This window comes from Vigna unguiculata, chromosome 9 (assembly GCF_004118075.2).
Source record: "Vigna unguiculata cultivar IT97K-499-35 chromosome 9, ASM411807v1, whole genome shotgun sequence".
Lineage (NCBI taxonomy): Eukaryota > Viridiplantae > Streptophyta > Magnoliopsida > Fabales > Fabaceae > Vigna > Vigna unguiculata.
In genome coordinates, this window is record NC_040287.1 from 23,888,750 (window position 1) to 23,904,073 (window position 15,324).

The 15,324-nt window shown below is 40.3% G+C and overlaps 1 protein-coding gene across 1 annotated transcript; it reads left to right on the forward strand.

Moving 5' to 3' along the window:
• The first annotated feature begins 14,658 nt into the window (after window positions 1-14,658).
• Window positions 14,659-15,324, forward strand: LOC114163577. Its single transcript, XM_028047882.1, has 2 exons — window positions 14,659-14,859; window positions 14,983-15,324. The coding sequence occupies exons 1-2, from the start codon at window positions 14,659-14,661 to the stop codon at window positions 15,322-15,324; spliced, it is 543 nt and encodes a 180-aa protein (XP_027903683.1).

Genomic DNA, 15,324 nt, shown 5'->3' on the forward strand with positions numbered 1-15,324 from the left:
ATCGAGGATTTGCTAGAAAAGAAATTCATCAGACCTAGTGCATCACCGTGGGGAGCTTCGGTGTTACTAGTGAAGAAGAAGGATGAGAGTTCTCGGTTATGCGTAGACTACCGACAGCTGAATAAGCTGACGATAAAGAACAAGTATCCATTGTCGAGAATTGATGATCTACTGGACCAGTTGAGAGGGGCAGGTGTATTCTCCAAGATTAACTTGAGGTCTGGATACCATCAGCTTTTGGTCAAACTAGAAGACGTTCAGAAGACAACATTCAGATCGAGATATGGGCATTACGAGTATGTAGTAATGCCATTTGGAGTGACTAATGCTCCAGCAGTCTTCATGGATTATATGAACCAGATTTTTTGACCTTATTTGGACAAATTTGTGGTGGTGTTTATAGATGACATTCTCATCTATTCCAGGAATAGGGAGGAGCACGCTGAGCATCTGAGAGTTGTATTGACAGTACTCAAAGAACATCAGCTCTATGGCAAGTTGTCCAAGTGCGAGTTTTGGTTAGAGGAGGTACAGTTTCTGGGGCATGTCATTTACTCACATTGTATTTTAGTGGATCCAAGCAAGATTGATACGGTATTGAAATGGGAATGACCACAGATTGTGACTAAGCTACAAAGTTTCTTGGGATTGGCCGGATACTACAGGCGATTTGTAGAAGGGTTCTCTAAAATGGTGAGTCCTTTGACCCAACTCACTAGAAAAGACCAACCATTCTCCTGGACGGAGAAGTGTGATGAATGTTTTGAGGCGATGAAGAAAAGATTGGCAACCGCTCCGGTGTTAGCTATACCAGACACAAGTAAGAAATTTGAGGTGTATTGTGATGCATCCTATCATGGCTTGGGGTGTGTATTGATGTAGGAAAAGAGGTCAGAAGCTTACGCGTCTCGACAGTTAAAGATGCATGAAAAGAACTACCCCACCCATGACTTAGAATTGGCTGTTGTGGTGTTTGCTCTCAAGACATGGAGGCACTACTTGTATGGCTCCCAGTTCCAAGTTTTCAACGATCACAAAAGTCTAAAATACCTGTTTGACTAGAAGGAGTTGAATATGAGACAGAGGTGATGGATGGAGTATCTCAAGGATTATGACTTCGAGTTACTTTACCATCCAGGTGAGGCGAATGTGGTAGCGGACGCCTTAAGTCGGAAAAGGATTCACATGTTAGCGATGATGGTGAAAGAGCTAGAGTTGATTGAGAAGCTCAAGGATATGAATATGGGTATACAGTTGGGAGAGGGTTCTATCTGATGTAGTTTACTAACCTTAACTAGTGACATCATGGGGTTGATTCGTGAGGGGCAAAAGAGTGACGCTGAATTACAGCAGTTTGTGAGCTGGTTGGGTACTGAGAAAGGGAAGGACTATCGAATGGGATCTGATGGCATCCTGCGTTTCAGAGATAGAGTTTGTGTGTCGGGAAATTGAAGATTGAGGAAGCAAATTCTGGAGGAGGGACACAAAAGTCGTCTTAGCATACACCTAGGTATGACTAAGATGTATCAGGATTTGGAACAGTCCTTTTGGTGGAATGGGATGAAAACTGATGTCGCCGACTTTGTGGCATCGTGCTTGGTGTGTCAGAAGGCCAAGATTGAACATCAGCGACCAGGGGGTACACTAGAACCATTAGACATCCCGCAGTGGAAATGGGATAGTATTACAATGGACTTCGTGACACATTTTCCGATATCAGCTAAGGGAAATGATTCGGTCTGGGTGATTGTTGACAGATTGACTAAGTGTGCCCATTTTTTGGCAATTAATCAAAAGATGTCAATGGACAAGCTGGCTGAATTATATGTTAGAGAGGTAGTCAGATTGCATGGGGTGCCAACTAGTATCATATCTGACAAAGATTCAAGATTTACTTCTCGTTTTTGGCAGTCGCTGCAGGCAGCTTTAGGGACTCAGTTACGGATGAGTTTTGCTTATCATCCTCAGACGGATAGGCAGTCTGAGAGGACGATCCAGTCCTTGGAAGACCTGCTGTCATTGGGGTGACATGCTTCCTTTGGTGGGATTTACATACAACAACAGTTATCACTCCAGTATTGGTATGGCGCCATATGAGGCCTTGTATGGGTGACGGTGCAGGATAACACTTTGTTGGAATCAAGATGGCGAATCACTAGTATTGGGTCAAGAGTTTTTACAGCAGACTACTAAGAAGGTCAAAGCCATTCAGGAGAGAATGAAGGCAACTCAAAGTAGGCAAAAGTCCTATGCGGACAAGAAGAGGAAGCCCTTGGAATTTGAAGCAGGGGATCATGTGTTCCTCCAAGTAACACCGACGGCGTGTATGGGAAGAGCCATCAAATCAAGGAAGTTAACTCCAAGGTTTGTTGGACCCTATCAGATACTGAGAAGGATTGGCGCTGTAGCCTATGAGATTGCCCTGCCACCGCACTTGGCAAATCTGCATAATGTATTTCACGTTTCTCAGTTGAGGAAATACATAGCAGATCCATCGCATGTGCTGGAGTCAGATGATATTCAGATCATGGAAGACTTGACCATAAACACCGGACCAATACAAATTCTCGACTCGCAAGTGAAAAAGCTGCGAGGAAAGGAATTAAAGACAGTGAAGGTCCTGTAGGATGAAATTACTCAGGAGATGACTTGGGAGATAGAGGTTCACATGAGGCAATCCTACCCACACTTGTTTCCTGGTAAGTCTAATTTTCGAGGACGAAAATCTTTAAAGGTGGGGGGAATGTAAAACCCGAGAAAATTAAATAATTAAATAAATAATTATTTAATAAATGCGGATAGTAGAAGCCTTTATGGCATTTAATGTTAGTTGTTGTGACGTGGAAGAGTACTAGCTCAAGTGGTTGAGAGTACTTGATTGTATGAGAGGAATTGGGTTCAAGTCCTATGTATGCTAATTGTGTGTTATTTTAATGTGTGCATTATTTGTTAATATATTTGAATGCTAGTTGTGATAATATAATCCTAAAATTATAGGAATTATCACAAATGTGAATTGGTTGAAATGATTATGCACTTGACTTGTTAATTGAGTGGTTGTGGGTTCAACCCTTGATGAGAACAACTTAATCTCTTTATTTTTGCTAGAATACTTGTGGTCTGAATGTGAAAGGGTGGGAAAGCCCTAGAGACAATGCGCAGCCAAGAAAGTTGGGAAAAACAGCCTATAAAAGATAATAATAGACATTAAAAAGGCCATTTTTCGTTTTATTTCTTTTTACCACAATTAGGAGCCATATAAAAGGGGAGATTTAGGCTATTAGAAGGGTTTTAGAAGTCTGAAACCTAGAGTGAGAAGGGAGCACGAATCCTGAGTGGAAAAGGTGAGTTTGGAATTGAGAGCAAAGCTGCAATTTTTTTGGGAGAGCACAGGAAGGTTCTTAGGTGTCACAAAGCCAAAGTAGACAACCATTAGAAGCAAGGATTTTCAGGTTAAGGGAGCTGACCCTAATTTGTATATTGTTGAATTGTTTGCGTGATTTTTATGCATGCTCACTATGAATTTCGTGACTATTCTGTTGTGAATCAGAATCTGTTTGGCTTAATGTTATTGATTAAAATTGTGTATGCAATACTATGAATAAATGTGTATTTGATTTTGTATGCGTGAATTGGGTTCCCAACTCGAAAAGTTATGACCAGTATGAGTCTAGATTATACCTTATGTGTTGTGCGTAGTTTCCAATTGTATAAAATTGTAAGATATTGGTTTTGGGATATGAATTGGGCATGGCTTCTGGTTTTTCGTGTGCGTAACAGTGGAAAGGTCTGGTATTCTCACTCGAGCGAGCCAGGCTCGCCTAGGAGAGAAAACCAGAAATGCGAGAATGGTCGTACGCGAGCATCTCGCTCAGGCGAGTGTATCTCGCCCGAGCGAGAACCCGTAAGGGTTGTGTGGTTCTGTTTGGGCACCTCGCTCGGACGGAGTGTTTTACAGTGGTGAATGAATTGCATGATTTCATTATTGAGCACCACAAATTTTTGTGCTAAGTCGGATTGGGTCTAAAGATGGGTTGTTTTGATATGTTTTGGAAAGCATCTTATACTATTGTGTGAATATATATATTGGGGGTTCCTATTTTGCATGATTGTCTGTATCAATCCTGACTCTTCTGAGGGTTCAATTGGATTTGGAACATGTTTATGCAAATTGTCACTGATTTTGGATTACTTGGTGATGTTGGGAACATAGTTTGGTAATTGTTTCTACTTTGTATGTGCGTGAACAAGAATTCCATTCGCTAATTTCGCTCAGGCGAGCCTAGACGAGAGTTGCATAGACTTGACCCTGGTTCTGTTTGAGCCACTCGCTTAGGCAGAGGCCAAGTTCTTGGGCGACTGAGACTCTCGCTCAGGCGAGAGGTTCTCGCTTAAGCGAGAAGTCGTGCAGGGTTTTGTAGTTGGCTTAACTCGCCGCCTAAACGAGCGTTTTGGTGTTAGGCGAGGGACAATCTCGCCCAAGCGAGTAGAGGCTCGCTTAAGCGAGGCTTCGCTATGAATCACTGTGGCACGCTCGCTCAGGCGAGGAAGTTTCGCTTAGGCGAGACAGGCCTGGTCGCTTAAGCTAAGACTTCTAGCCCAAGTGAGTTTAGTGCAGTTTAGGTGTATTGTTTGTAAGCATTGATGCGAACGTGGATCAGGAGATGTTGTGCCATAAGCGGGTCGGTTCATGGATGGTGGTGGACATGTGATGGTATGAGCGGGGAGGTTCATACTCAATTACTCTCCTGTGGGGATACGAGTGAGGTAGGTTCGTATGTTCTGTGCTCACAGTTGAGAGATGCTGCGTGCGGGAAGGTACGTAGCTAGTGGATCACATATGTTGGACTACAGGCAGGTAAATCCGTGGAGTAGGACTACGAGCGGGTAGGTTCGTAGAGGCAGGACCACGAGCGGGCAAGTTCGTGTGAGCATCATGAATCCTGAGTCCATGGCTAACTTTGTTGTTAAATTGGAGGTTTAAAAGCCTTAGGGTATTGAGGATGTGACCATGGTCTAACTATGAGAATATAAAATGGGGTGGTTGTTCTATATATTATTTATTTGATATGTTTCTTATATTTCTTTTGAGCTCACTCTTTCTATGTGTGTGTGGCAATGATTGTGTAATTCGTTACACAGGAGTAGATGATGATACAGGTGATGCTGAGGGTGCTCAGGCGATGGAGTGAGGGCTATTTGGGATAGAGCTAGGGATTTACCATTGTTTTCATAGTTTTATTTGGAACTTGTAATGACTTTAGATTTAATTACATTTGAAATTTTTGTCACGTTGAATATTAAATTTTGTCGTTTCCGAGTATGAGATTTAATAATATTGCGACGTTTAACCTTCTTTTTATATCTTTAATATTTATTTAAGTAATATTCACTAGGGATGTTACATCATGCACATAGAAAAAAATTTCTTTGACAATATATTGAACACTATCATGAATGTCACTGGTAAAAGAAAAGACAATGAGAAAGCAAGGATGGGTCTCGCTTTGTATTGTAGTTGCCCTAACTTAGAGCTCAAACAGCTAGCTAATGGAAAAAGGTTTAAGCCAAAAGCCAATTACTCTTTAAGTATAGAGGAAGCGAAATTAGTTTGTCGTTGGATAAAAGAACTCAGGGTGCTTGATGGTTATTCATTGAACATGGAAAGATGTGCTCATAGGATGAAAAGCCATGATTGTAGCGTGTTCATGGAGTGTTTACTTCCTATTGCATTTCGTACATTGCCAATGCATGCTTTGAATCCCCTAATCAAAATAAGTTATTTCTTTAAAGACTTATGCTCTACGACATTGAGGTATGAATATTTAGTTACAATGGAAGAAAACATTTCACTAATTCTTTGCAAGTTGGAAAGAGTATTTCCTCCTGCATTCTTTGATTCAATGAAACATCTCCCAATTCATCTAGCATATAAACCTAGACTTGGTGGCCCAATTCAATATAGGTGGATGTATCCTTTTGAAAGGTACTACATGATCAATGTATTTCACATAAAATGCATTTCTTTAACTATTACGAAGCATGACCCATTTATTATATTTGTATAGGTTTATGGGAGATTCTAAGCGATCAAAAAAAATAAGGCAAGGATTGAAGGATTGACATGTGCATCTTACGAACAACGAGAAACAACTTAATTTTGTTCCCATTATTTCAAAAGTTATATGTTATCAGTGCGAAGTAGTAAAAATGAAATGGGAGTTGAAAGCCAAAGTTGTCTAACATCGTTATCCATCTTCAACCATCCAACTCGTCCTTTTGGGAATCCATCAATTCACTGGTTAACCCAAAGAGAATGTGATTCGGTCCATGTTCATGTGCAGATCAATTGCCAAGAAGTCAAACCATACCTTGAGTAAATATTTTCCAACTATCCATTCCATTCTTATAATAAAGTTAATTCTTGTATTAAATTAACCTTTTGAATGACTTATTTGAATAGGTCATTCCTTCAATCTCAGGACTCAACTACTTCTAGTCGTGTACATGCTGATTTTCCTAGATAGTTCAAGAATCAAGTATGTACTTGAAAATTAATTTACTTTTTCAATATATAATAAATAAAATATGACATGAGTTTGTGTTATAACATAGGTTTACAATGAGTCTTTAAGTGTAACAAACCAACACTTGAGAGATTAATCATTAGGTCCTTTTACCGAGGTTAAACAATGGCATACGTTATATGTCAATGGGTATAAGTTCCACATTGATGCTTGGAGTCAAGGTAAGAAAAACAATGATGTTTGCAATGTGACCTCTACCAAGACACTTAAAGCCCTTAATGTCACTAGTGTGAGTGTGTGATGATGGTCCTTCCCTTTTTTTTTTCCCTTTCCTTCTCCTTCACTAGGATCTTATAGGGTTCTTCTCAAACTTGTTTGACATCCCTCTTGTATTCCTTCTTACCATAAGAGCTAGAGTGGATAGTTTTTGAACCTTTTCTCAAATTTTGTTGCTTTACCTTTATGTAGATTTGTTATGAGTCATTAAGTCTTTGTAGAGCAATAATTCCACTTTATCTCTTATGTTAAGGTAAATACCATTTAAGAACCTAGAGATTGTTGTATCCTCATGCTCACTAATCCTTTCCCTCAACATGTATAACTCCATCTTTTTGTTTATACTCTTCCACACTCATGTTCTTCTAATGGCGTCTTTGTAGCTTACCTATAAGCTCACTATGGTAGTAGGAAGGAATGTGTCTCCTCCTAAGGACACTTTTAAGATCATTCCAATATTGCATCGCGGGAGTTGTGTTAATTCTACACTCCCTCTCTAGTGATGTCCATTAATACATGGCATATGCTTGGAAGCTAAGGGTGGCCGAAGGCACTTTCCTCTCTTCACTCACTTAAAGGCAAGCAAAAGGTTGCTCCACCTTCATCTCTTAATCTATATATGTTTCCACATCATCCTCAATGTCTCCTTGGGATATGTTCTCTTCTATGTCTCCTTGGTGAAGGAGAAAAAGGTTGATAAAATTGATCCACTAAACTATTGTCCTCTTCAAAGGGTGTGATAAGTGTTGGAGTCTTGGAGCTTCTTGAGTTGCTCCTACTATTAATTTTCTTTTGTAACCTCTCATTATTTTTTGTTAAAATTCTAAGTTCCTTATCTAGAATGGCAAGTTGGACCTTTCTTTCAATTCTATCTTTTTCCTTTTGAATTGCCTCTTCCTTTTCTCCAAAGTTGTAGTGACTTTAGCTCTTGAGAAATTTTGGTTAAAATTTTTGAAGCTTTTTCACTACAATCATTACCAATTTGGTAAGAAGGATCTCTAGACATGATTTTGGTTTTTAGGTGTTTACTTAGTCTTTCAAATAAATTCCAAAGGAGAAGTAGCCAAAGCTAGGAAAAATAGGTGAATCACTTAGATTGCTTAAGTACTAGCCAAAGCTTACCTCAATACTTCTTGCCCAAAACTTATCAAGTGGAATTAAGTGAAAGAGAAAGTTAACACACACTAAACTATAAAGCAAAAAAAAAAAAAAACAAATCAAGAAAATTAAAGCACCTAAACTAAGTGTGTTCTAAGGTGAGCCTTGTTGGTACTTTTGAGCCTCAAGACACACCCACTATCTAAGCGCTTTTATTATTTGATTAAAGTTCTAATAAGAAGATGAGAGAACACCAAAGGCTCTCCCAAGACACCTAATTAGGTTGCACATACACATGTTTAGAAGCAAAAAAAATTACAACAAAAATAAAAGAATTCCTCTCTAAGTGTGTTTCGCTCCACTCCTTTCTTTTGCTCTCTTCTTTTGCTTTCTCTTCAATTGTCTCACTCTCTGGAACCTCCACTTGTTGAGTCCTCCATAGATGAGTTCCCTTCAAACTAGATGCTCCACTTCCTAAGATGCTACCTTAGGAATGTTAGTTCACATCCAAGCAGGAAACAACACCAATATAGCATAGCCAAACCAAGAGGTCAAGAAAATAAAGCAAGAAAAGCACATATTAAAGGATGCTAAATTCAAATAGAATGAAGTCAAGACATACTCAAAGGGTTTCAAACAAGACAAGAAAGAAATTAAAGGTGTAAAACAAAGAGGAAGCACTCTAAAGAAATTAACTGTAGAATGGCACTAGACTGGATTCAAAAACCAAAAATCAACTAGAATAAGATGAGTGCTACTAGCTATCACCAAGGTTGAATCAAAACAAAGTTTCTAGGTCATGAAATGCTATAAAGCCAAGAGCTCAATGTGCTGGAAAATCAAGATTTACAAGCTCAAATAACAAAGGCTTCAACACACACACTCAACTACATGTAGTGGTCAGCATATGATTTTTCAAACTTTTCTTTTCAATTATTTTTCTCTTTCCACAATTATTTGTATATATCTTTATGAATACTTCTTTTCAAAAATTTTGTTCAAACTATTCGGCTAATCACTACACTACACACATTCCTTCAAACAAAAGTTGCATTCAACCAAGGATGAACACTAGAGAAAAATGTCAAATGGAATTACCTGAGGAATCAACAATTTGATACACAAATTCAAATAAGAAACAAAAGACACCTAACTCTAAGAACTCACTAATAATCTACTAGGAAGTATGTACTCAAAATTGAAAAACAAAAGCATTCAAAGGAACATATTATCATGCGGTTTTCAAGACAACATTAAGATAACATGTTTTTCAATTTTTCAATCAATCAAACTATAAGTAAATGACATAACAAGGACTAAACATGACTCTAGACACAACATATGGATTTCAAAATCAAAATGACTAAAAATTAAAGCAAACCAATAGAACAAAATGAACAAAAACACAAGAAAATGTAAAAGCACACGCGACATATATTAGAAAGCCTAAAAGCACACATAGATGGTTCAAGATGAAGCAAATGAGTTTGAACCAAAGCAAAAAGACATAAAACAACAAATCAATTGGTGAAATGAACTCAAATCATGGAAAACATCATATGAACAACACAGAAATTGAAGACTAGGAGAATAAGCACTTATCTCTTGTAGAAATTGTGTAGAACCACGACTCTAAATACAAATTGATGGCCTTCATTAAAGTAAGCTTGATTCCAATGTATAGAATGGATGAAGCATGGTGATGTAATGGCGTGGAATAAATGAATTGATGAAGGTTTAAAGGTGTTTGGTTTGGCTATGGTGAGAAACCTAGGAAAAGGTGAGGTTAACTCCTAAGGAAGGAAGCTAGATTGGTCTAGAAGAGGAGACTAATCTAGAGAAAACTTTAAGATAAGTGAGTGGCTCAAATTTGGCACCATTTATCTACTAATCTCAAAGTTGATTTTACAAAAGGTGAGGCCTTTTATTTATAGGCCAAGAAACCCTAAAGTGGTCTCTAAAAAGGAGTGCCAAAATTCAAGTTCAAACACTCAAAATATGGAGCCAAATGAGTGATGTTTCTAATGTGACTTGCCTCTGTGGCAAGTTCATGCTTCCCATGCATAGAGGTGCCAATCGTACCTCTTGGAGAACAACCCATGCGGTCTAAGGTTGCTTGAGGCCCAAGTTAGCCCAAGTAATCATAATTCATGTCTCATACACAAAAGCCCAACCCTTTAGGCCCAAACTAGACTACTAAGCCCAAGCCCAAAGTAAAGCCCAAATATAAGTCCAAGGAGAAACATATACTACTTGGCCCAAAATACAAGGCACAAAAGAAACTTATTCTACTCATTTACAATCAGCATTGACCCAAGAAAATAAGAGCTTAGGCCCATTTATCTTAGATGGAGTCCATTCTTCTTGTGTACTCCTGGTTAGAGGTTTGCCATCCCTTGTGGAATCAGAAAGATGTGACTATCATTAAGAGTGGATCAATGTTTTTCAGGTCAATAGATGGATTTGGTGACATAAAAGATAAATATTTTATTGTTAAACACATGTGAGATGAAATTATGAAGGTTGGACCGAAAAATATGGTACAAATTATAATTAATAATGCAGCTATATGTAAGGCACCAAATATGCTCACGGAATTAGAATCTCCTTCCGTCTACTAGACTCCTTATGTACTACACACCTTGAATCTTGCATTAAAAAATATTTGTGCAACAAAAAGTACAAAAAAAATAGTGATACTTATCAAGAATGTACTTGGATCACACAAATTATTGACGATACTACATTTATTAAAAACTTTATTATGGGGGCACTATTTTATGAATGTTCAATAACATCAACTAATTGAAGCTGCTCTATGTTGGTCAAACAAGATTTGCTTCAAGCATTGTCATGCTCAAAAGGTTTAGAAGTTAGAAAAAAGGACTCCAAGAGATGGTTATTAGTGATGAATGGAATTCTTACATAGAGGGTAATGTGGATAGTGCACAATTTCTGAAAGAAACTTTATAGACTGATAATTGGTGGATGAAAGGTTATTATGTACTTGTTTTTAAGGTTTAATATGTTTTTGGTCCTTTAACTTTCAGTGAATTTTGGAATTAGTCCATTTCAAAATTTTGGACCAATTTAGTCATTCATCTTTCGAAATACGTGAATTTAGTCCTTTTAATCAAATTTTATTAAGTTTATTTGACATTTCAAGTGCATTTCAAGATTGTATTTGAGTTGTTTATACTATTTGACACATTTTTGCTTTAATGTTATGTCAAATATTGTTATGAAAGGTACTTGAAATGTCAAATAAACTTAATAAAATTTGATTAAAATGACTAAATTGGTCTAAGGTTTCGAAATGGACTAATTCCAAAATTCACTGAAAGTTAAGGGACCAAAAACATATTTAACCCTTGTTTTTATTATTCCTATTTATGATGTTATTAGAAAAATAGATATGAGGCTACTATTCGCTAAGTGTATGAAATGTAGGATTTACTGATTGAAAGTGTGAGAAAGATCATATACCAACATAAAAGAAAGATAGAAGTTGAACATTTATTCTTTTTTTAAGCAATAAACTCAATATTAATTGATCATTGGACTAAGTGTAAGGCCCATTAAAATCTGATGTTTCTCTTATGCCCTAAGTTAAAGGGGCTACCCTTGTGAGTGGGCCTAAGGGGCTGGCCCAGAATATAAAGCCACTCCTAGTTGCCCTAACTCATACTTCCATTCTTTCAGTGAACTTTAAGCCGCAGTCGTCAACCCCCTCTGCTAGGGTTTCTGCTTCCGTTGTTATGTTGAGCGAGGAGATTTCATTGCTCCATGTAAGTGTCCTTCGAGTTCATGCTAGTTCTCTTTTACCACTTTTTCGTGATCTACAGCTAAGAGCCTTGGTTAACTCCATTTTTGGTTTTGTTCCACTCTCATCTCAGCCCTGTAGTTTGTTCCTAGAGTTGTTGTGTTCCTCACGCTTGGCTGTCAAGTCCTCTTATTCCCTTTCTAGGTAAGGGAAGTTAGAACCCACTTGTGTGCTTCATTTTTTCTGTTGTTTTACTTTTGTGCTGAGAGTCTTTGGCTGTTTTGATGTTCTGAATGCGTGCAATGGTTTGGGGTGTTGTTTTGGATTGGTGGGTGTGACTGTTACAGGAGAACAGTGGCGAGACCTGTTAATCTCGCCCAAGCGAGCCAGTCTCGCCTAGGTGAGATGAACAGGGGACTCGCCCATAAAATTTGCGCGAAAGGTCGCCCAGGCGACCTGCTCTACTTTTTGAGCGAGCGAACACCTCGCCCAGACGAGAGGGGTCTCGCCTAAGCGAGATCCCGCATGTGCTCCTACTTCCTTTTCGAGCCCTCACCTAGGCGAATGGGGGCTCGCCTAGGCGAGAACGTCTCGCCTGAGCGAGACCCTTCAGCCTAAACAAGGGGCTGGGCGAGACAGTGCGCTGTTGGATTGTTTTGTGGCTCTCGGATGGTTGGTATTTGTTTAAGTATGCTTTCTATGATGAGAAATATATATATATATATTGGAGTGTTATGTATGCGTGGCATGATTCATGAATGTTAGATGATGGGTTTGGTATGAACTTGGCATGTGAACTAAATGAGGTGGTTATTATTAAAGTGACATGATAACGAGATGAGTTGAATTCTATGTGCATGGATGGGTTATGATGAGTTGGAATGAGTTGGATTTGGAAACATGAAAGGTATGGGCTTTAAAGGTTGACATAATGAATATATCCTTGCATGATGAATACTAATTGACTGTGTGACCATGTTTTGTCTGTGTCAGTGCATAATCCCTTGGGGTCTCTAGGTGAGACTTTCAGGGTCGCGCTTCAGTGGTCGGGACGTAATTCCATGGCCCTTGTTAGTGGGTGTCCATGGTGGTTCCCCATCTGTATAACTAGGTAAGGATTCAAAGTAAGGTTGCATCCTGACACTCTAAGTAGTCTGTAGTCTCACCTAGAGCAGACTGACTCCTGTGGTGAGAGTAGCAGGAGGCCTGAAATTCATTAAGGGCTAACCTTGTGGTGAGGGAAAATTGATCCATCGTAACACTTGTGACACATAGCTCGGGGGTGAGCAGAGGTAACCACCACAAGTGCTAGCATCTGCTGAATCCGACCAGGTTATACGTATCCGGATGAGTTGAGTTGAGTTGTAGTGTATTGATTGAAAAGTCATAACATGCTTGATTGTTGTATGGATATTTAATGGTGAAAGTATATTTGACTGTATGATGAAAATGTTGTTGGCTCTAGCTTACCCTGTTTGTTGTATGGTTGTCTTGTATGTGGCTCTTCTTTCTTGCGATGATCATCAATTTAATTGATGGGAGCAGATGGGCGAGGTTCCCGCGGTCAGCAAGGAAATGGTGATTCCGTTGCTTAGCCATCTGGGCTGGAGTTTATGTTACTTTTCTTTATGAGTTTTCTTTAGGGCTATGGCCCATGTATTGCTTTATGCCTTACTACTTTACTCTCTTTTGTTAGACTTTTATCTAGTTTCCGTTGGCATCGTGGTGTGCCCAGTTTGTAGAGGTTGTGTTAAGGACCCCAGGACTACTCTACATTACTATTTTGTGTAACGTTTCTTTTGATTTCGCTTAATAATTAAATAGGACGTTACATTTATGGTATCAAAGCGGTCATTTCTTAGGTTTGTGGACTTGGATGTTCGCTTAAGCTTTCTCTGTGTCTTCTGAGTGTTCTTAGTTAAATTCTTGCCTTTATCGAGCCTAACCAAGTGATTTACTGTGTGCCAGTGAACTATGACACCTCCTCGTAGAACTTCGCAATTGTCCCAGGGTGACGTGCCCGATATCGCCAGGGCAATAGAGACGATGGTAGCTGCCATGACGCAGCAAAGCATAACTATGATGCAGTAGCATGAGGCATCAATGCAGCGACAGGCGGTGTCGCTTGAGCAACAACAGGTAGTGATGCAGTAGATGGAAGTTGCACGTGTGGCTGCCGAGGATGCACATAGGCAGCATATGAAGGCCCTCCCCCAGCTGGAGGAGAACAGGGCAACCGCCCCTGTGTTTGGCCCGGAGCCACGACCACCAATCAGGGAGTGGAGTCTGGAAGACTTCTTGAAACACCATCCCGTGAAGTTCAACGGGAAGACGAGCCCTGACGCAGCAGACCAGTCGTTGAAGGATCTGGAAAGGATCTTTGATGCAAAGACATGCCCAGCGGAGAACAGGTTGGCTTTCACAGTATACATGCTCACCGGGGAGGCTAAGCATTGGTGGATCAGCACCAAATCCATCATGGAGGAGAGGGGAGAACCAGTCACATGGGAGGTTTTCCGGGGGAGATTCCTCTCGGAGTATTTCCCCGATAACGTCAGGTATGCCAAAGAGGTGGAATTCCTCCAGCTCACCCAGGGAGGGAAGTCAGTAGCCGACTATGCTGAGAAGTTCAAGCACCTCAGCCGCTTCTATACCTTACCGCTCGATGAGGAGTGGAGATGCCGAAAATTTGAGAACGGCCTCAGGGGAGACATTCGCTTGATGGTAGCACCCTTATCCATCAAGGATTTTGCTGCGCTAGTAGAGAAGGCCAGAGTAATGGAGAAGATGAAGAATGAGGTAGAGGGTCAGCGGCCTCAGTAGCTTCAGAGGATTGATGGACCTTCTGGGTCCAAGCCCAAACATGACGAGCGGAGGAGACCATATGACAAACCTCTCCCTCAGCCTCAAGGGTTTAGGGGTCTTCCTCCCTAGCAGGGTAGAGTGTAGTGCTACATATGTGGAGGCCCTCACCTGAGGAGCGCCTGCCCACGCATGGAGGGTTACCGTAGATGCAACAACTATGGCAAGGAGGGCCACTTTGGGAAGGATTGTCCCACTCTTGCTAGGACTACGGCACGCCCTCCGGTTCAGGCTTCCCACCAGCATCAGCGGAGAGACAGAGGCAACAGGCCTCAGGCGATGGGCCAAGTTTATGCTATGACAGGAGCAGAAGCTACAGGTTCAGGTAACCTCGTGATGGGTTTTTGTTTGATAGCTGGGATGAAATGTTGTGTGCTATATGATTCTGGAGCGATACACTCCTTTGTGTCAGATGCTTGTGTGAAAAAGTTGGGTCTGCCGGTGTGTGAACTGCAGTGTGAACTTGTGATATCTACTCTGGCATCGGGTTTGGTCAGGACGTCGTCCTTGTGTGCTAGGTGTCCTGTGGAGGTGGAGGGACGCAGATATAAGGTGAATCTGATATGTCTGCCTCTCCAAGAGCTAGAAGTAATCATAGGGATGGATTGGCTCTCTACCAACCGCATCCTTATAGACTGCCGGGAGAAGAGGTTGTTGTTTCCCGATTCAGAGGAGCTTGAGTTGGTGTCGCCTCAGAGGGTGGTGAGGGAGATTCAGAGTGGCGTGCAATGCTTCATAATCTTCGCCCGTATGGAAGTGGGGGAGAGAGAGACCATTAGTTATACCTATGGCACATGA